Below are 23,953 nucleotides of genomic sequence, written 5' to 3' on the forward strand. Positions count from 1 at the left end.
TTGGGAGGGGGTCTCTCTGACGGAAGATACCCTCCGGGGATCTTTCAACCTTAATTCAGCCATCAAAGCCTTTACTGTCCCCATGCCAGCAACTCGAACTTAAGTAAATGTAACTGGGACCTTCACCCTCAGACCCCCTGGCAAGGGCACACTAAGAGGATATGCATAAACATATCTAGCATAAACATATCTGTGGTGGTTTGAGTAAGAACAGAGTCATGTGTTTGAATGTTTGGCCCGTAGGGAGTGGCACTATTAGGAAGTGTGGCCTTGTTGAGGCAGGTGTGGCCTTGTTGGAGGAAGTGTGTCACGTGGGACGGGAGGTTGAGGTCTCCTATGCTCAAGATAAGTCCAGTAGGACAATCTCCTGATGCCTTTGGATCAAGATGTAGAACTCTCAGCTCCTTCTCTAGCACCCTGTCTGCCTGTGTGCTACCACTTTTCCCCGCCATGACAATAATGAACTAAACCTCTCAACTGTAAGCCAGCCCCAATTAAATAGTTTCCTTTATATGAGTTGCCACGGTCATGGTGTCTCTTCATGGCAATAGAAACCCTAACTTAAGACAGTGCCCTCCATTTCAAAAGTTTCAAGTTTCAGCAGCTGCCTTCCTGTCCACCAGCCTTCCTTGAAGAGTAGGGCTGAAGAAAGAAGGTAAATGGTGTTGGAGACTGTTAGATACTGAAGGGAGGATGTAATTCTCAATGCAGCCTGTAGGGGAGCCACTCAAAGAAGCCTCAACTAGCAAAGGGGACCTAGACTTTGAGAGGCTGGTTTCCCAGTCTCCCCCCAAAAAGCGAGTAGGGAGAAATGGGGCCAGACATCTCACGGACCTCTCGTACTCCACAGACAGTTAGTCCTCCCTCTCGTTTAGTTACTTAGGTGGCAACTTGTGGGTAAGCAGAGCACCTGAGATTCCTCGGCTGGGCCTCCCCCACGGAGTGAGTCTGTTGCTGATCCCCACGGTCTGAGAGAAGTGACCTAAGCAGAGAGAACTCTGAGTGTTAGCGCTAATCACTGGAAGGCTTGGAACTTCCGTTTGGGATTTGCAAAGCTTTCACGTGTGTCTTCACAGAGGGCCTAAAGAGAGCACTTCTCTCTGCCAGAGCACAGGGAAACCTGCAGACATTTCTAATGCCCAAGGGCAGCTGTGCACGATGCAGGGGACACGCGCCCCACTGCACACACCCTCCTACCTGGCTGCAGGTGGGCAAGGTGTGTCCAGAAGGGTCTGTGACCTTCTCTTTCTCTTCCAGTTTCTTCTGAGGCTCGCTGTCATTTTTAAAGTATTTTCTGGGTGGAGGCTTGGGTTTGGAGGATGTCGGCTTTCTCACCAAAATCTCAAAGGATTTCTTCAGTCTCAGTGGTGGGTGGCTGCCTCTCTCCAGGCTCTCGGGAAGGGGCGGGCTCTCCTGATGAGGCCTGGATGGGACCCCTGGACACGCCTCTTGTTCCTGCCCCGGGGGCAGGCTGGGACAGTGTGTGCAGCCTTCCCCCTCAGAAGGCTGTGGCTCCGCACCTGCACTGCAAGGACTTCCCCCTGGTGACCCAGACATGTAGCTGCTGTCACTGCTGGAGCGGACCATGATCTTCTGGGCTCTTCGGTGTGGGGGCGCTGAGTGCTTCTCATGCTCTTTCTCCAAGGTGGGCCGCCCGTGCCAGCTGCTCTCCAGCCTCTTGACACCTGCGAGGGAAGCACAAGACAACATCCCAGTTGAGCCCCCCAAAGACCGCAAACACCTGACTGTGGCCAGGAGGGTTGCGGGCAGCAGCTTGTACACTCCAGTGCTCAGTGGAGGACACCTCAGACTTGGAGCCTGATAGCCTTGGATTTAGACTCCAGTGAGTTTTCTAAGCCTGAGTTGAGAAAAATCATTCAACCTTTCTGAGCCTGCAAGCGACAGGCATGGAGAGGCACCACTCATGCCACACCCAACATTGTTCTTCATGCAAGAGCTCCGTGTTCCAGCTGTGGGGAGCCTGGTGGCCAGCTTTTAGCTGTGATCTTCTCCATGGCTTTGCAGCTGCAGGGAGCTACAGTGCCAAAGTTGGGGCAGCCCAGTTTCGAGGTTTGGTGGAGGCGAGGACAGTTTGTATTGATCTACGCCATCACTGCCAACTCAGTGTAACTTGAGTGGACGATGCTAGCTCCGGAGACCCAGGGCTGGCTGACCTCAGCCGCACCAAGCTCCTCAGCTCCCTTTCAGAGAAGCTGATCTGCAGGAAACCTAAACAACATCTTACATGCTACACTCTAGCTCAGCACCCTCTTCCTGGCTTGAGCCTAACACTCTGCCTGTATGAAAGGGGGCTGCAATTCTAAGGCTGCTAAGCTTGCTTTGAGGTTCAAGAGTAGAGAAAGAAACTGTGCGGAGGTGCTTTGAACCCCAAACTTGAAGGGGTGCCACCTTCTTCCAACAAAAGAAGTGAAACTACATCACCGCTCTCCTCTTCCTCTCCCATCCCACACCCCATGGTTTTCTGAACAGTGCCCGTCTACACATCTCTAAGCTGCTGTTCTTTGTAGTGACAAAGAACAGGTACCCCTTTCCTGAAGCTGCAGCTCAAGGGACTGGGAGCCACAGTGACCCGGTCATTTGTAGATTCATTCGAAGGGGCCCGGAGATCCAATGGGACCCTCATGAGAAAACTCCAAAGCCAGTGGGATTCCAGTCCAAACACACTTTAAAGGAAAAGCTTTCACTCTGTCTTGGTCATAGAATAACACATCTTTATCTGAGAAGCCTAAATCACTAAAGGGAGGCGTGAGAACTAAAATTCCCTCACACCTAATCACCCCACCCCATGCCACTGTTTACAGTGGGAATGGAGGGTCCCTGTCAGCTCCCCTGTGCTTCTGGGATGGGTGGAGCCCTGCCTGAGTAGGACTTAGTGGAAATAAAGTGTGGCCCTGCCATTTCCTCTGGATGTTTTTCTGCATACTTCAGCTTCCTCAGGTTGCCCCAGCATAAGCGTGTTCCAAGGTGAATAGTGCCCGAAGGCTAGAACTACCAGGTCCCTGACCAGTGTCTCCATGCACTGGTCATGTGACTTTAGCAAGGGACCTTCTGGGGCCTCTCTTATTCTGATAACATGTACATAAAAATTAGATGTGAGGATGTGGTGAAGCAATACACTACGTTAAGATTAATTAGTCATTTTCAGTGTCTGTTACTACGGAGTAGGAACTGCAAATTCAAAGCCTACAGGGGCAGTAAGTATGTCGCAATAAGGCCGCCTAGGAAAGGGACGGAAGTGACCGAAGAGCACCTGCCACATTTAAGACAATACAGACCTTGTACTCTGCACACAAAGAAAAAAGCGTGAGCCAAACTTAGCTGGCGAGCTCCTGTCTTTCAACCATTGTCTAGCGCCAGGCACGTGTATCATGACTGCTCTCATGGTAAGGGTGGACTGAAGGCTAAGGCCCAAGCCTTCTAAGGAGACAAGGATTTTTCGAGTAAATCTTCACCACTCCCCTTACCTTCTAAGCTCCACTGGTGTCTCTCCTTTCCGAATCTGACGCCTTCCACAGCCTGAGCCACAGCTTCTTTGAGTTGCTGTTCAGAAACCTGGAAAAGAGCATGACCAGCTCAAGCAAAAAGTAGAGGCAGATGCAGCAGATTTCCAAGACTGTACCTGCTGTGCCCATGGCTTCTACCTTCCACTCTGCAAAGACCTGAAAACTTCGGCTTCTGGAAGTGCCCTGGGCATCAACACTCCCCCAAGGCCTTCCAGGTGTTGCTAAGTGTCCATCGATAAAGACGTTCCTCGTGACCCCCTTAGTTCTCCAACCTTCTCATCACCACTGCAAAGTCACCATTCCACAGTCTACTTCTAAAAGCAATGTTGCAGCCATGCCTATGACCATCATGGTGCCTCCACTGTGCCTCACAAGCCATTACTCCCTTCACAGTAACAGTTAAATATGAGGGAGCACTTCAGCAGTCGGGAGCACTGGCTACTCTTCCAGAGGACCGGGGTTGAGTTCTCAGCACCCACATGGCAACTAACAATTGTTTGTAGTTCCAGTCGCAGGGGATATGACACCTCCCTCTGGCTTCCTCGGAACTGAGTGAATAGAGTGTACAGACAGAAGCGGGTGAACACCCACACACATAAAATGAAAACTGACGAATAGACAGGTAAGTGCCAGTCTAGGTGCCCGAGCAGACTTGTGCCCTGTCCCAGTTTCTCCATTGTCTAGATGCACATACCTAGACACATCGCTTAACCTTCTGAGTCTGAACTTCTTGTTCTATAAACTATCACAGAAGACTCTTCTTCACACTATGGATAGAGGGTACTTTACAAAATAAATTATTAGTAACCCAAAAATGGGAAACAAAAGAGGAAAACCACAAATAAGTCACCTAGGCTGGAGAGACGGCTCAGAAGTTAAGAGCACTTACTGCTCTTGCGGAGGACCAAGGGTTCAGTTCCCAGCAGCCATGCAGGCTGGCTCACAACTGCTTGCAGGAAACGCAAATGCTCCTGGCCCCTAAGGCACCTGCATTCACAAGCACACACCCAAACAGAGACGCATATGCATACACATAATTTTAAACAGTAAAATAAATGATGAAAATTTAGGTAACACCAAAATTTTAAAGTATGCATCCTAAGACATGATTGAAAAGATAACACTAAATGAAAGACAGTACCTGCAAATCACACATCTAGTGAAAAGCTAAAACCCAGACTATAATGAACAATAACAAAACCAAAATTCGTTTAAAAAAAAAAAACCCAAAAGACTTGAGTGGACATTTCTCCAGAGAAGATATACAGATGGTCAACAAAGACATGAACAGATGTTCAACGCCGCTGACCACAGGATGAAAATCTCAATCACAGAGAAATATCAGCTCACAAACAAACAAACAAACAAACAAACAAACAAAAAAAGAACAAGTCTTGGGAGCTGGAGAAAGGCCTCTTTGGTTAAGAACGAGAGGACCAAGATTTGGTTCCCAACCCACACCGAACCATTCTAGGGCATCCGCTGTTCTCCCCTGGCTTCTCCAGGGAATACACTCATACGCACACACATACACCATAAAAATAAAATAACAAGTCTTGGCAGGAGCATGAAGAAATTGGAACCCTTGTGTACTGTAGATGGGAATGCAAGTGGTTCATTGCCTGTGGAAGACGGTATAGAGAATCCTTAGATAACTAAAAATAGAATTAGCGGACGAGCCACATCTGGGCATACACTCGAAAGTTAAACAAACAAACAAACAAACATGGCGTATAGAGACTCACGCCTGCAATCCCAGCACTCAGGAGCACGAAACACTTGAGATTGTCTCAAGCTTGATATCAGCGCGAGCTACATGGTGAGTGTCAGGGCAGCTTGAACTACAAAGTGAGACTCTGTCTCAAACAAGAACTGAAAAGCTATCTCAGAGCCCTGTGTACACCCATGTTCTTTTTTTCCCCATTATCACAATAGCCAAAAGTGGAAACAAGAAAGCTGAGCGTGTAAACAAAATGCAACATCTGCATACAAGGGAGCATTAATCAGCCTTAGAAAGGACAGCAAATAGCACAGGTTATGACATGGCTAAACCCTGAGAGTGTAATGCTCAATGTCTTAAGGCTGGCACAAAAGAACAAATGTGTCACGGTTGTGCTTACAGAAGCTATGGAGGCAAAACCAAAACCAGAAAATTGATTATTAACGGCAGTGGGGAGGGAATTGTTTAGCGGGTAGAGTTCAGTTTCTCGAGACAGAAACACGATGATGATTGCACAACAGTATGGGTGGCCTTCATGCCACCGCACTGTACACCTGACTGCCTGCTTCTCTGGGACTCGGGAGCTGTGTTCAAGAAGACTACCGAGTAGCTTCATTCTCGTTTCAAGACTTGGTTTCCTCATCGGTGAATTGGAGGGCGACAGCACAATAGCTTCGAAGCTTGGCAGACATGACTGACTTGCACTGAGGAAGAATTAAATAAATAGTGGGAGTGACTATCGCCAATTTTCCACCACAGTGGTCTCACCTACCTTTCACCGTGGCATCAGGTCTCAAGTCTAGGTACAGCCTGGATCTCACAGCAGCAGTAGTCCTCGGTGTAGCTGCTTATAGTGTCTCTACCTGGACATCCCAGAGACACCTATACCCCAACATGGTACCCCAGCTCCTCGGTCACCCCTCTCCTCTCCCAATCCCGTAGTCATACTCTGTCTCTTAGCCCAAAGCTGAGTCGCCAGGAGCCACTGCTGATTCTTTGCAAGTGTGGCTTCTTGTTCCTTCTTTCGTCTCTGTCCACACTTTCTGTGTAGTTCAGAGCCTCACCATCTAGTCCTTTCTTCTAAAAATTTTTAACACTCCACACACTCTACTGTTCAAAGGTTGGCATAATAAAATATGAACCTATTACATCCATAGCCACTGGCCAGTAGCTCCTCACCAAATCCAGAAAAGAACACAGATTCATCAGCAGTGTGGAGGCACTTCCAGCCAACATAGATTCTCACTCTCGCCTGGTCCACAGAACCTACCATCCACTCTCCGCTCTGGCTGGCCCCTTCAGGCACTGACTTCTAACTTTGTGCTCCCACAGACTGAAGTGATTTTCTGCAACCTCTGTGTAGAGAAACCTAATGTCTAGTGACCTCTGCTGTATTGAGCCCCCCTCTTCTGGGTGTTCTCCTTATTGAGGCCATGTGCTTATTCGGGACTCTGTACTATAAGTTTGCTAGCCTCTGAACCCTCATTGCTAAGTTCCAGATACCCCCACTGTGAGTTCCTGCCAGAAGCACACACAAATGCACACATGTTTGCTACATGGGACTCTGGGCTTCTGTGTTACAAAAGTTGTAACAATACCGCTATAAGATTTTCCTAAATGCATACTAATCACCTTATGTCCAAGGCAGATAGTGCTCTCTTGGAGTTTGTCAGTGGGCCTCTGCTACAAAGATTCATTCCCACGGAAATTCTGGACAGGTTTGGAGGAGTGAGGTTCAAACCCTAGCCAGTAACTTTCTGTTTCCATCCAGTGCTTGCTCTGACTTTCATACTGAACAACGAGTGAGCCTGGGCAGAGGAAAGCCCAGCGGCACGTTACCTGTGGGTCTGGATGTCGGCTAACGATGATGGGAACTGGGCCAGGGTCGCAGTGGCTCAGGATTGTGTAGACTTCGTTGAGGGTCATGCAGTGCACTGGAGAATCGCTGATTTCCACGATCTCGTCACCACACCTGCAGAGAGCACCCACAGGAGCCTTGAAAACAAAAGCTAATGGCTACAGTGGAAAGAAGGTCATCTCTCAGGAACCCGTTCCTTGCCAGTGTTCAGACTTTCTTTACCACTTCACCAAAACTCAAAACAGGCAGGCCAAGGCAACAGGACCCCCCTGTCACTGTGGACCACAGAGGCCACCTGCCCAGAACAGTCAACATAGACGGAAGTTCACCTGTCGCCTTCCCCCTCCTTCTTCCATTGACCTGATCAAGACCGAGGCTATGGTTTAACCCCCCTGGCTGATCAGGCATGGTGTAACTGTCTGGGAGAAAGGACCCAGCAGAGGGTGCTAAAGGTAGAGAAATGGCTGAGGAGGGATGTTGCAGAGGTGCTTGCAAAGAGAAGCAGGGCAGCAGCCGAGGGAACTCATTTGACTTCCATGATGCGACGACACTGCCAGTGACTGGCAACTGCTGTGGTTTCGAATGGTACCCTCCCTCCTCCGAAGACTTGTGCTCCAAAGGCTTAATCCTCTACCAGCACTACCGAGAGGTGGTGAAAGCTAGGAGCCAGGGCCCAGAGTAAGTCCTTCTGGTTACGAGGGGTGCATCTCAGCGGGAACACTGCGACTCTGCCTCCACCTCTTTACAGCAGGAGGTGAACACTTTGTTCTGCCTCCTCTTTCTCTTCCTGCCATGTTTCCTCATCACAGATCCAAATGCAATGGGACCGATCATACACAAATGGATCTTCTGGAACCGTGAGCCAAAGGAAGCCTTTCTTCTTATGAGGGCATTGCCTCAGATGTCCGCTACAGCAACAGAAGGCCGGCTAACACAACCACCGAAACGGAGAAAGAGCTGAGATAGAAAAGACAGGATTCTATTGTGTTCTTGATATAAAAACTGTCCAGACTACTTTGATGTTAACTTGGCACAGGCTAAAGTCATCTGAGAGGAGGGAACCTCAATTGAGAAAACGCTTCCAGGCTATCAGGTTGCAGGCAAACCTGAAGGGCATTTTCTTAATTACTGATGGATGGGGAAAGACCCAGCTCATTGTGGGTGGTGCCACCCCCTGGGCTGGTGGTTCTGGGTTCTATAAGAATTCAGGCTGAGCAAACCAGGAAGCGGCACTCCTCCATGGCCTCTGCATCAGCTCCTGCCTCCAGGTTCCTGGCCTGCTTAAGTTCCTGACCTGCCTTCCTTCGTGAAGAATGCTGTGGAAGCATGAGCGAAATAAAGCCTTTCTTCCCCAAGCTACTTTTGGTCATCACAGTAATAGTAACCCTAACTGAGACATGAGCCCACCCCTTTCACTTTCACAGATGGAGAAATGGAGGCATAAATGGTGACATGACTTTCCTATGGCAACCTACATTGGGGATGGACACTTTTCTGTAAAGGGCCAAGGGGAAATGTTTTGTTTTGCAGGATACGCTGTCTGTGTTACAAATGCTCAGTTCTGTCATTGTGGGTATCAGCTGCAGCAATGGACAGCAAACAAGAACAGCACATGGCTTTGTTCAAATAAAACCTGAGCGGAAATAAAGGTGGAGGGCGGTCATTTTCCGGTTATCAGCTTGGTCAGAATGAAAACTTGAGTCTCCTGATTCTTCACCCCCTGCCTCTTTCCGTGTTTTTGCTGAGCTGGCACCTTGCCAAGATGACTCACAGTCTCTGGATGTAATTGAAGACTCCCATCCCCAGTCCCTGGGGTAGGACAGTCCCTACCCCAGTGTGGGCCTCTGGCAGGAGGCAGAAGAGAAAAGACAATCACCCCAACTCTGCAGTTGGCTCTTTCAACCCTGCAGCAGGGTGCCCTGATTCGGAAGCTACCTCTCCCTACCCGTACTGGGTTGCAGCTGTGTCCCAAGCACAGTTGCACTGATCTTCCTGAAGATGGCAGCACAGATCCATTTCCAGCTCAACACCTGAAGCCAGACAGCACCTGAACCTTCTCTTCCTCACAGGGAATGGCTGCAAAAGTACTGGAACAGGATAAACTAAGATAAATGGTATCTACTGAATCAGATGGCGTACTGACTGTAGAAAGTTCTGTTTGGTTTTGTTTTAGTTCCATTTGGTTTGGTTTGGTTTGGAGATTCTGAGACAGGTTTTCTCTGTGTAGCCTTCACTGTCCTGGACTAGCTTTGTAGATCAGGCCTTGAACTCACAGCAATCTGCCTGCCTCTGTCTCCCTGAGCAATGGGATCAAAGGCGTGCGCTACCACGCCCAGCTTCCAGAAGTTCTTTGTAGAGAGTTGTGATTGCAGTATCTCTCTGAAATTACTCTGCTTCTCTCCTCAAGGACGTGCATGCACACAGCTGGTTTGCTTAGAACACTTCTGTTTGCATGTAGAGCTCACAGGTAAAAACCTCACAGAGATGCCCATGGATTCTGTCTTTTGAATCTGAGTTGAAATATGCTTCCTTTCTGTTTTCCCTTGCAGCCAGACAGCCTCAGAGACCATGTTCTTTAAACTGTTTTGTGCACACAGGTTTCTGGGGGAACCAGCAACTAAGTCCACTTCTAAATCAGTGGACTTAGAAGCTTTGGTGTGGGGCTGCGGAGCTTTTGTGACCCACCCTCTTTCCCAGGTGATTGACATGGCAGCAACTGTGACCTAACTGAGCCAAGCATGAATCATGCAGTTTCTCCTGAGGTCAATCCCAGATACTCCTAAAGGGTATTTTCCCTGCTGCAAGCCACGGGTCTATTCAGAAAGGGAAATGAGGACCCACCGTAGCCGTCCATCCAGATGTGCCACCGATCCTGGTGACAGTGTGTGAACGAAGATGCCCGAGATGCACTGGAAGTAGGGGACGCTGCACAGGCCAATCCCCAGGCCAACACCTGCCTCTGGAATGCAGAATGGGGGACAGGTGGGAGATGTGAGCTTTCCTGGGGGTGGGGCTACTAGCTATCAGGTGCCTCCTGACGTCCCGGGCTAGTCAAGGGTCCCTGTCATGACACTCATTCCTCCTCTGTGTGTAGGGTGTCACTGTGTACAGGGGCCATTTAGGGACTCGGTGATGGCCAAAGCAGACTAGTGGGGAGGGGTGTAGCGAGACAAGGCTGTGGGAAGGAGACAGAGGAAAGTGAGCTAGAGGATGTGGAGGAAGGGAGTGGCAGTGACGTGAGTGCAATGCAGGAAATGAGTAAGAGATGTGCTAGAAAGTGCAGGACGCCTCTTCAAGCCCGGTGATCATGGATGACAAGAGCCAGGAGGAGGAGATGGGGCAGAGAGCTGGCACAGCGCTCCTACCTTTCTGTAGAGACACCTCCACCATGACTCTGTAGTTGGGCTTGGCAGTGCTGGCAGGAGACGCTGGACTTTCCAAGGAGAAGGGGCTTCTGTCCTGAGCACCACACGTACTGGAGCTCAGGGAGCGGCACAGAGGGGGTGACAGGTGACTGCAGAGTGAAGGGGGTGTTGTCAGGCGGGTCCTCACTGTCAGGGTCAGCAGCCCCTTCTTGGCTTGCTGGAAAAGAGTAACACTATCTGGAGCAATTCCCAGACAAGTGAAGAAAACACAAGTAACAGTGACAGATGCTCCCCAAGGAAACGCAGGTGTGTGTGTGTGTGTGTGTGTGTGTGTGTGTGTGTGTGTGTGTATGCATGCGTGGGTAGTATACAAACATGTGACAAGTTACCCATGACATGTACATACACCCAGAGTATGTTATACGTATGATTGATGGGTGCATAGCCCAGACAGGCTCTTGAACTAACTGAATGGAGTTAGCAAAAACAGCTTTTCGTGGTGCCTTAAAAACTCAAAACATACCCATAAATCTACTAGGATAAATACATGGAGTGTTCTGAGGCAGCCTTATAAATCTTAAGTAGTTTGCGTGCGCCTCTAGAGCAGCCCTGATTGTGCTATCGTTTGTAGAGGAATTTCTTTAAGACTGTGCCCAAGGGCAGGATTGCCTAGGCACCCCTGCAAAGGATCAATTTTTCATTTTGTGAGCTCAGAGGGAGGAGGTGAAGCTGGGTTTAACTGCATTGTCTGAAGGTCCCAGAGTGAGAGCATAGGCTGAGAAGTCACCTTGAACCTCTGTAAAGCGTCCTGGTGTGTTAGGCCAGCCATCGATTCACCATTGAGTTCCAGAATTTCATCACCTGTTGAGAGACAGAAAGACGGTAGCTAATAAGCTTTACTTGGGCTTGAGGAATATACTCGGGGCTTTGTGTCCTGCCCCTAGGAGTGCCTTCCAAGCCTAGTCCTTGGCCCTTTAGGTTCAGCACACCTGAGCAGTGCCTAGACCACCAACCATCAAGGACTTTCCCACACTGAGATGTGACTATTCCCTCACAGCTTGACATACTCTTTCTTTTCGGCGCCCACACTGTTTTACCCAATGTGTTTCTGAGTTAGAAGCTCAGGCTGCAGAGCAGCTCAGAATGGTGGGCCTCTGGAACCAAAGGGAACAATGACAGAACTCAACCCTTGTCACTGAAAGACTCCGTATGCCCGAGAACACACACAGAAAAAGTATTTAAACGTGCTCTGACCGTGATGGCTCATGGCTGTAATTGCAATACTTAGGAATCCCGGAGCTACAGGATCACCAGAAGTTGGAGGCCAGCCTGGGCTACTTATTGAGTCCACAATTAGCCAGGGCTACAAAACAAACAGAATCAAACACAATTAAATATATACTGAGAAAAGGATAGACAAAGTCAAAACTTCAGAAAGCCCATTCTTAACTCTGCAGGGGTTGGCTGTAAGTTATCAAAATATCTGTCCCAAAGGGCCAAATAACCAGTTCTGGGCTTCTCTGTGTTTTCCTCACTTGGCCACAACTGGTGAGCGCTGATGAGCCTAGATTGTGCCAAATCCATTTTACACACTCGATTTTGGGAAGGAAAACAAAAACAAATTGTCAGTAGCTTTGATCTGTACAGCAAGCTTGTCGGGGCCAGCACATTCTTCCAGAGTAGATTTGAGAATGTCACTTTTGAAAACAATTTGGCCAATTGTTTGAGGCTAGAGCCAGGAATTGGTTAGTTTAAATTCTCTGTTTTAATTGTTGTTATTAACAAAGGAAGATAAATCCCCACCTGACCCCACTCCACCCCCAAAATAATGAAGGATTCCATACAAAAACTCAAGAAGTTAAAAAGCAACAAATCAAGTAATTCAATTAAAAAGTGGGGTAAAGGGCTAAACAGAGAATTCTCAATAGAGGAATATCGAATGACAAACACTTAAAGAAATGTTCAACGCCCTTTGTCATCAGGGTAATGCAAATCAAAATGACCCTGAGATTTTGCCTTACACTCATCAGAATGGCTAAGATCAAAAACTCAAGAGACAACACATGCTGGAGAGGATGTGGAGAAAGGGGAAGCCTCCTCCATTGCTAGTCAGAATGTAAATAAACTTGTACAACCACTTTGGAAATCAATCTGGCACTTTCTCACAAAATTAGGAATAGTACTACCTCAAGATCCAGCCATACCACTCCTAGGCATATACCCAAAAGATGCCCCACATTCCAATAAGGATATTTGCTCAAATATGTTCATAGAAGCTTTATTTGTAATAGCCAGAATCTGGAAACAACCCAGATGTGCATCAGCGGAGGAATGGATACAGAAAGTGTGGTACATTTACACAGTGGAATACTACTCAGCGATTAAAAACAAGGAAATCATGAAATTTGCAGGCAAATGATGGGAACTAGAAAAGATCATCCTGAGTGAGGTATCCCAGAAGCAGAAAGATATACATGGTATATACTCACTTATAAGTGGATATTAGACATATAATATAGGATAAACATACTAAAATCTGTACACCTAAAGAAGCTAAGCAAGAAGGAGAACCCTGGGTAAGATGATCAATCCTCATTTAGAAAGGCAAATGAGATAGACATTGGAAGACAGGTAACAGGACAGGACTGTACCACAGAGGGCCTCTGAAAGACTCTTACCGAGCAGTGTATCAAAGCAGATGCTGAGACTCATAGCCAAACTTTGGGCAGAGTGCAAGGAATCGTACGAAAGAAGGGGGAGATAGAAAGACCTAGAGGGAACAGGAGCTCCACAAGGAGAGCAACAGAACCAAAAAATGTGGGCACCTGGGTCTTTTCTGAGACTGATATGCCAACCAAGGACCATGCATGGAGATAACCTAGAACCCCTGCTCAGATGTAACCCATGGCAGCTCAGTCTCTTAAGTGGGTTCCCTAGTAAGGGGAGCAAGGGCTGTCTCTGACATGAACTCAGTGGCTGGCTCTTCGATCACCTCCTCCTGAGGGGAGAGCAGCCTTACCAGGCCACAAAGGAAGACAATGCAGCCAGTCCTAATGAGACCTGATAGGCGAGGGTCAGATGGAAGGAGAGGACACCCCCCCCCATCAATGGACTGGGAGAGGGGAATGGGAAGAGAAAAGAGAGGGAGGGAGGGAGGGCTTGGGAGGGGACGAAGGAGGGGGTTACAGCTGGGATAGAAAGTGAATAAATTGTAATAAATTTTAAAAATAAGACAGAAAGAAAGAAAGAGAAAGAAAGAAAGAAAGGAAGGAAGGAAGGAAGGAAGGAAGGAAGGAAGGAAGGAAGGAAGGGAAGGAAGGAAGGAAGGAAGGGAAGGAAGGAAGGAAGGAAGGAAGGAAGGAAGGAAAGAAAGAAAGAAAGAAAGAAAGAAAGAAAGAAAGAAAGAAAGAAAGAAAGAAAGAAAGAAAGAAAGAAAGAAAGAAAGAACAAGACAACAAAGGCTGGATTTCAACCCTCTCCTTGGCTCCTATTTTCTTCCTGATCTTGGCTTAGCTGTTCTTCTAAAGCTGCATTTGTCTCCCCCCCCCCCCCCCCCCCCCCCCCCCCCCCCCCCCCCCCCCCCCCCCCCCCTTTCCCTACTCCTTCACACTTTCTCTTGTTTAATCCACTCAGTTCACCTTTCCCCTCCCCAAAGAGCTCCCACAAAGGGCAATCACTTTTCTGTGGCCTGTCAGACAGCTCCATCTAGTGCTCACATAGGGACATTGCCCTCCTGCTCTTCCACTTCATCGTTTTCACTTCTCTTCTTTGCTGGACTTGGAGAGGGGCATGCATGCAGAGGGTGGAGGAAGGGAGGGAACCACGGGCGGGGATACAAAGTGAATAAAGTGTAATTAATAAAGAAAAAGAAAGAGTCACTCAAGTTTCCCCACCATTCAAGTACTGCCTCTTCCCATTGACTCCAGCCTAAAGAAGGGCAGTCAGCCTCCCACACCAGCCTCTGCGCTTCTGTTTCCCGTCTCTTGCCAGCACATGGAATCCTACAGACTGCTTCCTGACTCATCCAAAGCCTCTACATTCAGTGCCACCCCAACGATAAATACAAAGATTCCCACTGCCCACGTGATAAAATCCACCCAGTGCAGCCTGGTGCTTGGGTTGGCAGTACTTACTGTAAAGAGCAAGATCGTAAATATTTTACTCTTTGCCAGTCATACCATTTCTGTTATGATGGCTCAACATATGGCTGGAACATCAAGGCAGCCATGGAATTATATGAGAGAACATGGCTGAAATTTGAATCTTGTCCTATTTTGCATGTGTCACAAAAAATCATGGTAGAATGCCTTTTGATGTACTGTTTTGTTTTGTTTTTTTATTATTAATTGATTGGTGTGTATGAGTGTTTTCCATGCATGTGTATCAGTACACCACATATGTGCCTGGAACCCTCAGAGGCCAGATCTAGAGTTACGGAGGGTTGTGAGCCACTGCATGAGTGCTGGAAAGCAAACTCAGTTCTCTGGAAGAGGAGCCAGTGCTCTGAACCACAAAGCCATCTCTTCAGCCTTCCATTGTTGTGATATATGCTTGGCTTCTGGGACTGTAGTGTCCTCACTGCCCCTAGAAAGCTCAGGATGCTACAGGTGGTTGGACTGTCATCCTGGCTTACAGATACAGCGTGACAAGGAAGAAAGCCTGCTCTTCTCTTCTCTTCTCTTCTCTTCTCTTCTCTTCTCTTCTCTTCTCTTCTCTTCTCTCCTCTCCTCTCCTCTTCTGTCCTCCCCTCCCCTCCCCTTCCCTCCTCTTCTCTCTTCTTCACCTTCTATCCTTGAATTTTGCTCCCTGGCTGAAACCCAGACATCTCTTTAGACCAAGCTGGTTGCCCAACCATCCAAGCACAGACTTGGGGTGGGGTGCAGTGGGGTGTCATCAACTGTGTTCCCCAGGTCTCTTACTCACTTACGAAAGCTTCTGTCCTAGGGAGATCTGAAAGGAGCTGAGAGGAAGCAGCAGGAGGTAGAAGGAAAGCAGAGGGGAGAGCTGCCCCCAGGGAAGCCATTAACAGTTCAAAAATGGGCTGGAGAGATGGCTTGGAGGTTAAGAGCACTGTCTACTCTTCCAGAGGTCCTGAGTTCAATTCCCAGCAGCCACATGGTGGCTTACAGCTATCTATAATGAAATCTGGTGCCCTCTTCTGGCATGCAGGTGTACGTGCAAACACAACGTTGTATACATATAAGTAAATAAATCTTAAAAAATAAAAGTTCAAAAGTGGGGTTCTGTCTGGTTTTTCTGTGGATAAAGTTTCCTGGAAAAAATACTTCTTTGCTGATTCTGCAGAATGACTGGCTGTTTAGAACTGTCTTACTTTAGAGAGTAGGAATGATGCAGATCAAGAGCCAAAATTATCTTAGGCTATCTTTAGTTAGCCATGTGTACCTCACTACCTTTATGCCTTAGAAACGTCTTTCAGACTATCATAAATCTTTTCAAGTGTATTAACTCAGAAGATCACCACTTTCCATCAACCTAAAAGCTAAGAATGTTACTGTATGTCCTCAAAACCCTAGAGCAGAATCTCCCCCATTTTGCCATAACCCACCAGCCCGATGCTCCCACTGGTCAAGGTCTTGATTTCTGATTTCCTTTTGTTCTGTGTCCACAAAGGAGCTCATGTGCACCCTTTGTGGTAACCTAGATGAATGTTCCTGGGACAGGTCCACTCCTATAAGGCTCAGAATAAACTTCCTCTTATTCCCACTGGTATGAGAACTGTGGCTTGCGTCCATGTATTCTGTATTTATTCCTGGAACCCAGAACTTGGTGGGACTCTGAGAATGGTAGCCCCTTATCTGACGGAAGAGTGGGGCTCCATGCCATGGTTTCAGGTGGAGGAGGGCAGGGAAGATGAAGGAGAAGGGTTATCAGCGAATCCCGGAAACTTAACAGGGGCACTGGAAAGGAAGGAGTAGAATCAGCAAAGAAGAAAGGCTTCCGTTCCAGGTCCCCGGCTGACAATAGAATCAGGGAGGGGAGACATTGTTGTCAGGGGTTAGTCTGCTCATCACTATGATGGAGCGCTCAGGGGCGAAGGCTCCCACTGGCTGGAGGCCCCCTTCCCTACAGCCATAGAAGTGTACTCTGAAAGCCCAGGACACATTTTAAACTCTCAGTATCTTCTATACCCTGGCAGCTCTGGATTGTGCTTTTGACCCCTCAGCCACACTGAGGAATGGAAACCTACCTTCCTGCAGCCGCCCATCAGCAGCAGCTGCTCCCCCTGCAAAGATGCTCTTCACGTAAATCCCAATGGGGCCATAAATGCTGTCCTTTCCTCCAACAATACTGAAGCCCAGGCCCTGGGGAGAGAAGAGAGGGCTCGGTGTAGGCGTGTCTTGGCTGTTTCTTGGGCTGATATTTCCTAAGGACCAGCCTTAGCCCTGAAGAAAGGAATCAGAAAGGAGACAAAGTCCCCCGAATCCCAGGGGTCTCAGAGCTTAGCCAAGCAAGGCGAGGAGAGCACTTCATGGCCACCTGGAGTATCAGCAAATTTGTTGGAGGCTCGCCCACGAGTTGGCATTTCCCCCGCAGATAGACTAGTAATCCCACTCTCTCCACCTGACTATTTTCATCCATCCAGTCACTTCCTCCCTTTAAACCTCAGCTTTAGGCTGTAAAATAATGGTACCTCATTCACAGGCTGTATTTGAAAATAATACACAATGTCCAGCAACATCAAGGAGATGTCAAAGGCATTAACGATAACACAGCTTATGCCACAGAAAGCATCCTTTCTGTTCCCAAAGGCCCCTCGCAACCCTCAGTCTGTGCCCAACCTGTCCCCTGCTTACGGATATCAATTACTTGCTCTTCAAAAAGGTGTTGTCCTCTCTGTCATTATTTCTGGGTCATTCTCAGGAGCTGACGAACATACCCTATGATTATGTCAGTGGCACTAGGGAAGCTGGGACTCAGCAGATAGCTGTCCCCTCGGCTGTAGGGATAGACACAAGGCAGCCGAGGCAGGTCCGATGTGGAGATGCCCTTACCCCATGGAAGGTAAGAATGATGTCTACTTCAGACTTGCTGGTAGATTAAAGGGACAATCTGGACCGGTTTAGGTAGGGGAAAGGAAACACCTACAACTCCACTCATTTTGCTGAAAACAAAAGATCTCTGTAATTCCTGAATAAACTTAGTTCTCAGAGAACTCCCTCAGAGAATCTCATTGCTCAGTGCTCAGGCAAGTGCTCAAACCACGCATTCAAAACAATAAATACAGGGCTTTCAGTTCAACTCAGAAGCATCTAGGTAGGGCTGGGAGCTTGGTTCCTCGACAGACCCTTAAAGTGATGCTTGCTGTTGGAAATACTACTCATAGATTATTCATCCAGGACCCACAGCTCTCAGAGCCCACAAGGAAGCAAAACTATCAGAGGTGAGAGAGCACTCCCAAATGCCCCTTGTGCTCACTCCAAAGCATGCTACCTTAGGCCTGGGGCTTTGTTTGGGGCACCCTTTTCGGTCACTGTGACCAAATGCCTAGTCAGAAAGCGGGACTGTCCACAGAGAGCCACACCACACAGGCTTCTCCCTGGTCACTTGAGGGGCCTTTCTTTATGTTACCTGCTGAGCTCCCTTCCCTCACATCAAGTGGAACGCTATCAGGAAGGTTAAATAAGCTCACTACTCATCTGAGCATCTGGGTGGTGAAAACTGGCTTAGAACCGTGGCAGCAGCTGCCCTGGCCTGCCTTGGTTATTTTAGGCATCTCCAAGTCTGGTACAGTTTGGGTGTGAAATATCTGAATACTTCGTCCTCAACCGGTGGTACTGCTTTGGGAGATTGTGGTGCATTTAGGAAGCAAGGCCTACCTGGAGGAAGTAGATCACTGGAAAGTGGTCCATAGGGTTTATGGCCTGCCCCACTTTCTGTTCAACCTCCATTTCTGGATCTTCTATATTCAAGGAGCCTCATGCTCCTACCATCACAGGCCAGAGCAGCTTCTGCCACAGTGCTTTCCCCTCTGCAGAGGACTATGCCCTCAAACCGTGAGCCTAAATAAACCCTTCCTCCTTAATGCTGTTCCTTGTCAAGTATATGGTCATGGTGACAGAAAGGTACCCAATACAAAGCCCCAGGCATGAGGTAGCCTGCTTTGGGGTGAATACAACAGATGTGGGGGTATTCCCTCACAATTCATACTTTGGTTCCCTCTTTGATACTTCTCAGTTATGGAGTAGACGTTAGTACAATGTGTCATCATCTCTAGACAGAGCAGAGTCCGTTCTGACTCTTCAGGATACCCCAACAGAGACCAGAACTCCTGTAGCCGTTGAATGACCCACATGGAACAAGAAGCATAGAGTTTGTAAGATTTGCATTTGAGTCCCAACTTTCTTTACCGACATCGGAATGTGAAGGTGAAGTCCAGCCCCATAAATATACGTAAAGGATTTTCATTTGTGTACCAAGCAAGATTAAATTGTGGAGAATATCACGTCAAGAAGGAATAGAGAAGAAGCTTGCAGGGCCCTGAGGCAGTTGGGGAACTCAGAAAGAAAATGATTACGTAGTGGAATTGGGAGAATCAACAGAGCTTAAACTTCAGCAAGTGCTGGGGAGCTCGTTTGTCCCCTCTGCTGTACTGAGTGCCCCAGAGTTCTGCCCCCACTCTTCCTCGGAGCAACAGCTCCCAGAAGAGAATGTTGCTCCAGGCCTTCTTGCTGGTGACGGTCTTTGCTCACCTTTGCTTGGCCCTTCATCAGCACGATGTTGGAGATGACTGAAGCCTGTAGGCCCCCAGACAGCTGCCCGAGCTGAGCTGTGCTCAGTGACCGAGTTGGTCTTGCAGTGCCCTGTAACGAAGAACCCGAGGGGGCAGGGATGAGCCACCTGTGACACCAGCCAAGGAACAGGGCCCCACCCTCTTAACTGTTTCTCAAGGGCCAGCAGTATAAGAGCTAGAAGGTGATTTGTGGAATGTCATTCAGAAGTGGTGGCTTAGGCAGGAAACTTTGCTCTGGGAGACCTGGCTATAGACCAGCAGCAAAGGCTCGCAAATGCTTGTGAAGGCAGTAAGCCAAGGGTTATGATATCACGCACCACAGTGCCCCAGAATAAGCCCCGAAGCAAGACCTTCAGCTGAGTTTGAGACATCACTATAAAACTGTGTTCAGTTCAAAGCACATTCACTAAAATCCCTGCTTGTGCCAGGCATGGCTCCGCAGGCAAGAAGTCGAGAACTCAAAGACTCAAAAGGAGAGCATGAGTTCCGAGGGAGAAAGATGGGCATTAACCAGCTGCATCGAAGAAGCAGAGGATGCCAGCAGAGAGCAGTCTTGTGTCCCTGAGCCCCGGTGGGGAGCACTGTGACTTGATGGTCACGCTGACACTTTGGAAGCCACATCCATGTCCCAGATTGTTCTCCTGGCTCTGCCCATTATCAGTGGATGACCTTGGAAAGGTGACTTTGTCCCTCTGAGCCTCAGTATCCTACCAAGGAAGATCATTTTCAAAAAGGACTTACCTATGTGTATGGCTTCTGGGAATAGTTAACTATGAAGGCACTTAGGGCAGGGCTTCACCCCCAGGAAGTGCCTATACATCCTTCTTTTCCTATGTGCTGCTTTAATAATCTGTGTGACCCAGTAACACCTGCTGCTTCCTATCTGGCCACTAAACCAACATGTCATCCGTGAGTGTGTAAGGGGCTGGAGGATCTGAGATCGCTAAGATCTGATGTTACAAGGTGAGGCACACACATAAGCAGCCTGCAGGGGTCACGGACTGCATTTGGGTGTCAAGACCATCACCCCCTGGAAAAGCAAGCTTATCTTCTCCTCTCCCCTCCTCTTCCCTTCTCCAACTTTCCTCCCTTTCCCTCCTCTGCTGTTCCCTTCCCTCTTCTTTCCTCTTGTTGGCTTGAAGCTGCTCATACTTGTCTGGGTGATCACAATAGCCCAGGCTTTGCAGCCCTAAGCCACACCCAAGGCTGTCCCTCCCTTTGCCCCAGAAACAGCTCTTCTGGAATCCCGACTTGCTGCCTCCTTGGAAGCCCCTATGCAGACAAAGTGAAACCATGTATGGGTATCAGTGATGGATTTAGTCAAACGTTAGTCATTCTCTGTCTTTCTCGCTGTGTCTCTCTGTTTCTGCCTATATCTCTGTCTCTCTGTTTCTGTCTCGACTTCTCTTTCTCTCCCCCCTCTCTCTGTTTGTCTCTGTTTCTGTCTCCGTTTCTGTTTCTGCCTGTGTGTGTGTGTGTGTGTGTGTCAAACAATATGGAAGGAAAAACCCAGCTTCCATAATTTGTCCTCTGACCTCCACGTGCACACTGTTGCACTCCCCACCCTACACACACACACACACACACACACACACACTTGAAAACAGTAAATAAGTAAATATTTTTTAAAAACGATGCAACTTCAAGTCCCAATTTTGTTATATCCTAGTTCGTCAAAGCCGTAGTTTCCTAGTCCCCCCCACCTCAGAGTTATTGTGCAGGTGAAATAAAGGGATTCACAAGAGGCTTTAGTTGAGAGCGTGATAATAGAAAGTTTATCTATTGGCTCCTAACAGCACAGACGTGAGGCCATTTACACGGACCTGGCACAAGGGACTCTTGACAGGTGGACCTTCCTAAATGGCTTTTTGGCTAGTGGGGTTCTTTAGCCAACCAAACAAGCTCTCTGTAGTCTGTGGACAGAGGACTCCTAAGAAGACTTCACCCAGCCACTGCAGTGGTAACAGAGCCCTCTGTCCTCCCGAGTCTCCAGGCCTCTCCCCTCCATCTTACCGAAACTGGGTAGTCCAATTGTTGAGAGAGGGACTTCCTGTTGCTACAGAGAGAGTACGGCTGCCTGTCAGTGGGAGCTGCAGATTTCTTGCTCATTGGAAAATCAATCTCTCCTGAGCAGTAGGGATTAACACCTAAACAGAGTTGGGAGTGGGGAAACAAACAGGAAGAAATCATCTGTGTGTGATTGAACACGAGGCTTGACAAAGAACAAAATCTGTGTGGGCAGAAACCATTCAGCTCCCAGGGTGGTTGGTGTGGTCTTGAGGCGGTGGAAAATACAGCATCATTTTAACTCTCTTCACCAGAAAAATCTGGTGCTGCAGGGCACAGTAGGATTCTTCATCAGTGTGGGCTTTCATTTCACCCCTGCCCAACTCAGCAAGAAGTGACAAGGTCTCCTGCAGGTCACATGGTAAGACGCACCATACCTGTAGTCCAGGCTGCCAGAGAGTGTTCAATGCCAACCAAAGAGAAAGGAAATAACACAGAACGTCCTGGTATAGGAACTGAGGCAGGGGCCAAGCAGAGAGAGAGCAAGCAACCACACAGGGGACACCAGGCCCAGGGAGTCCTCCAGTCTTCCGCACTGACCCATCACTGTCCTTACACACCCTGGCAGGTACACGCGCCTCACACAGGCAGACATGTTGAACCGTTGAGGAGCTACTGAAGTGCTAAGGATCAGCTTCATGATCTGTGTGAGATACCGCGCTTCCCGTGTCATCCCTCCCTGTCCACTACTCGGCTATTACAGTCAGTTTGAAAGCCTTTAGGGTTGACAGATTTAACCCACTGATGCCCAGCTTGGATAGGCAGTTAGCTGCACACAGGCCGTTTAAATTTGTCTACTAGCCACACCGAAAAAGTAAGAGCAAGCATAGTAGTGCACACCTGTAATCCCAGTACTCACAAGGTAGGGTGAGTACAGGAGATCAGGAGTTCAAGATCAGCCCCCACCATATACTAGGTTTGAAAAGAATGTAAGTTATTTGAGATCCTGTCTCAAAACAAACAAACAAATAAACAAAAAACCCATAAAAATCTAAATAAAACAAAAGAAGAGGAGAGAGTTCCAGGGCAGCCTGGCCTACACAGTATGACCCTGTCTCAAAGAACCAAAAAAATGAAGAAAAAAAAAGGTAAAAAAAAATAAAAAGAACTAAAAGGAAATGAATGCAATTTGTTTAATTATATTAATATAGTTTATCCTGTCCACTATTTCTAAGCTATGTGCCTTCAACATATAAACAATATGTAAAAACACTGATCAGACATTTGTTCTATTTTTTTTTCCTTGCACTAAGTCTTCAGCCAGGCATGCCCTCTAACGTGTCTGTGTTCTCCACAGGGAACAGCCATATGCTCAGAGGTCATGTGTGGCCAGTGCACTGGTAGCGGGGTTCCAGAGCCCGGGGAGGGACAAGGTTTTTCCCAGCATCATTCGGCTTGAGTAAACAGAAACCCCAACCCCCCCTCCCACCCCAAGGGTAAAGTGAGATTGGTGGTGGCTCACAGGAAAAGCAAGATGCATCAAGGTTTGAGACTTCCTTTTAGGGGGCAGGTAGGAAAGACTTGCTTATAGACTAAAGAGAGAAGTGACAAGCCAGATAGGGTCAGAAGGAGGCTCCCTGAGGATGTCAGATGCTAAAGAAGGTCAGAGGTAGAGGCACCCTGAAAGGGAGATTTTGGTTCTTCAGTGCTGGGAAAATTCCCTGTCAAGATGCTTGCTTCCAGAGGTCTCTTCAGAACAAGTCACTGGTCCTCTCTTACTTGCAGGGAACAATTGCTCCCAGAGGGAACAGCCTGGGGAAGACAGGGTTCAGAGCCTGATAGCAAAGGCCAGAGGTCATCTAGTCTGTATCTGACCATGTACCACATTTATATAAGTTTTTAATGAGAATGAGGATCCCATACCCTTCCTGGACCACTGATGTGGTCTGAGCAACCTCCCTTGGTGATGCAGCAATTACCATAGGCTTTCAGGAGCCCTGGCCTACTCCTTACTAGTGATCAAACAGAGTCTCAATGGCTTCCTAGCAGTAGAAAAGTCTAGAGCATAACCCAGACCTCTGGGTCCTGGGGCTTTTGCCTGTGGCAATGTCCTACACTGAATGAAAGAGAGGGAGAGAAATACGGACAAATAAATAAGGTGCCATGTGGAATGAGTGACAGAGCTGATTGATGGCAGAGCTATGGGCAAGACCAGTGCAAGCTGCTGAGGCCATGCTGAGTTGGGTTCTGCCCTTCCTGACACAGGTAGCCACTGTGCTTTTGGGTGCTCTGCACATTCTATGGATTCAGGTCTGTATAATCAGAGGCCAGAGCAAGATGTTTCTCCAAAGCTCTGGCTGATCTGGGTTCTCCTTCACCCTACCTGAAAATTACCTGTGGATGCACACCAGCCAACAGAGAAACATATCAAAATTATCGTCTCCAATGGGGGCAAGTTAAAACACGCTACACCCACAGCACTGGCTGGGGTGAAAACAAATGTGGTTAGAAACTAACATTGGGCTCAGAGGGCCAAATGGTTTTAGAAAGAGAAGCTATAATTTGAGATGACTGTAACAATAGTAATACATTTGTACTTTGACATTAAGTTGACTTATGAACTGGAAAAGTTAATTGGCAAAGGAACTAAAAATGAATAACACTAAGTTTTTGTCTCTCATAAAAGGGATGATTTAAAATTTTTATTCTGAAGTAGTAATTAATTAC

At 48.0% G+C, this 23,953-nt stretch overlaps 1 protein-coding gene across 1 annotated transcript in view; it reads right to left on the minus strand.

The window, feature by feature from the left end:
- The window catches only part of Il16 (interleukin 16), a 67,755-nt gene that overhangs the window by 14,443 nt on the left and 29,359 nt on the right, over nt 1-23,953 (minus strand). Inside the window, exons 3-11 of the mRNA XM_055623721.1 lie at nt 21,233-21,366; nt 19,179-19,289; nt 16,676-16,790; nt 11,255-11,328; nt 10,468-10,684; nt 9,944-10,061; nt 7,084-7,216; nt 3,486-3,573; nt 1,198-1,685 (exon numbers count right to left, since the gene is read on the minus strand). Of these exons, the coding sequence (XP_055479696.1) occupies nt 1,198-1,685; nt 3,486-3,573; nt 7,084-7,216; nt 9,944-10,061; nt 10,468-10,684; nt 11,255-11,328; nt 16,676-16,790; nt 19,179-19,289; nt 21,233-21,366 (1,478 nt within the window). The remainder of the gene's footprint in view (nt 1-1,197; nt 1,686-3,485; nt 3,574-7,083; nt 7,217-9,943; nt 10,062-10,467; nt 10,685-11,254; nt 11,329-16,675; nt 16,791-19,178; nt 19,290-21,232; nt 21,367-23,953) is intronic.

Source organism: Psammomys obesus, unplaced genomic scaffold (genome assembly GCF_907164565.1).
Source record: "Psammomys obesus unplaced genomic scaffold, mPsaObe1.curated_primary_1811, whole genome shotgun sequence".
Classification (NCBI taxonomy): Eukaryota; Metazoa; Chordata; class Mammalia; order Rodentia; family Muridae; genus Psammomys; species Psammomys obesus.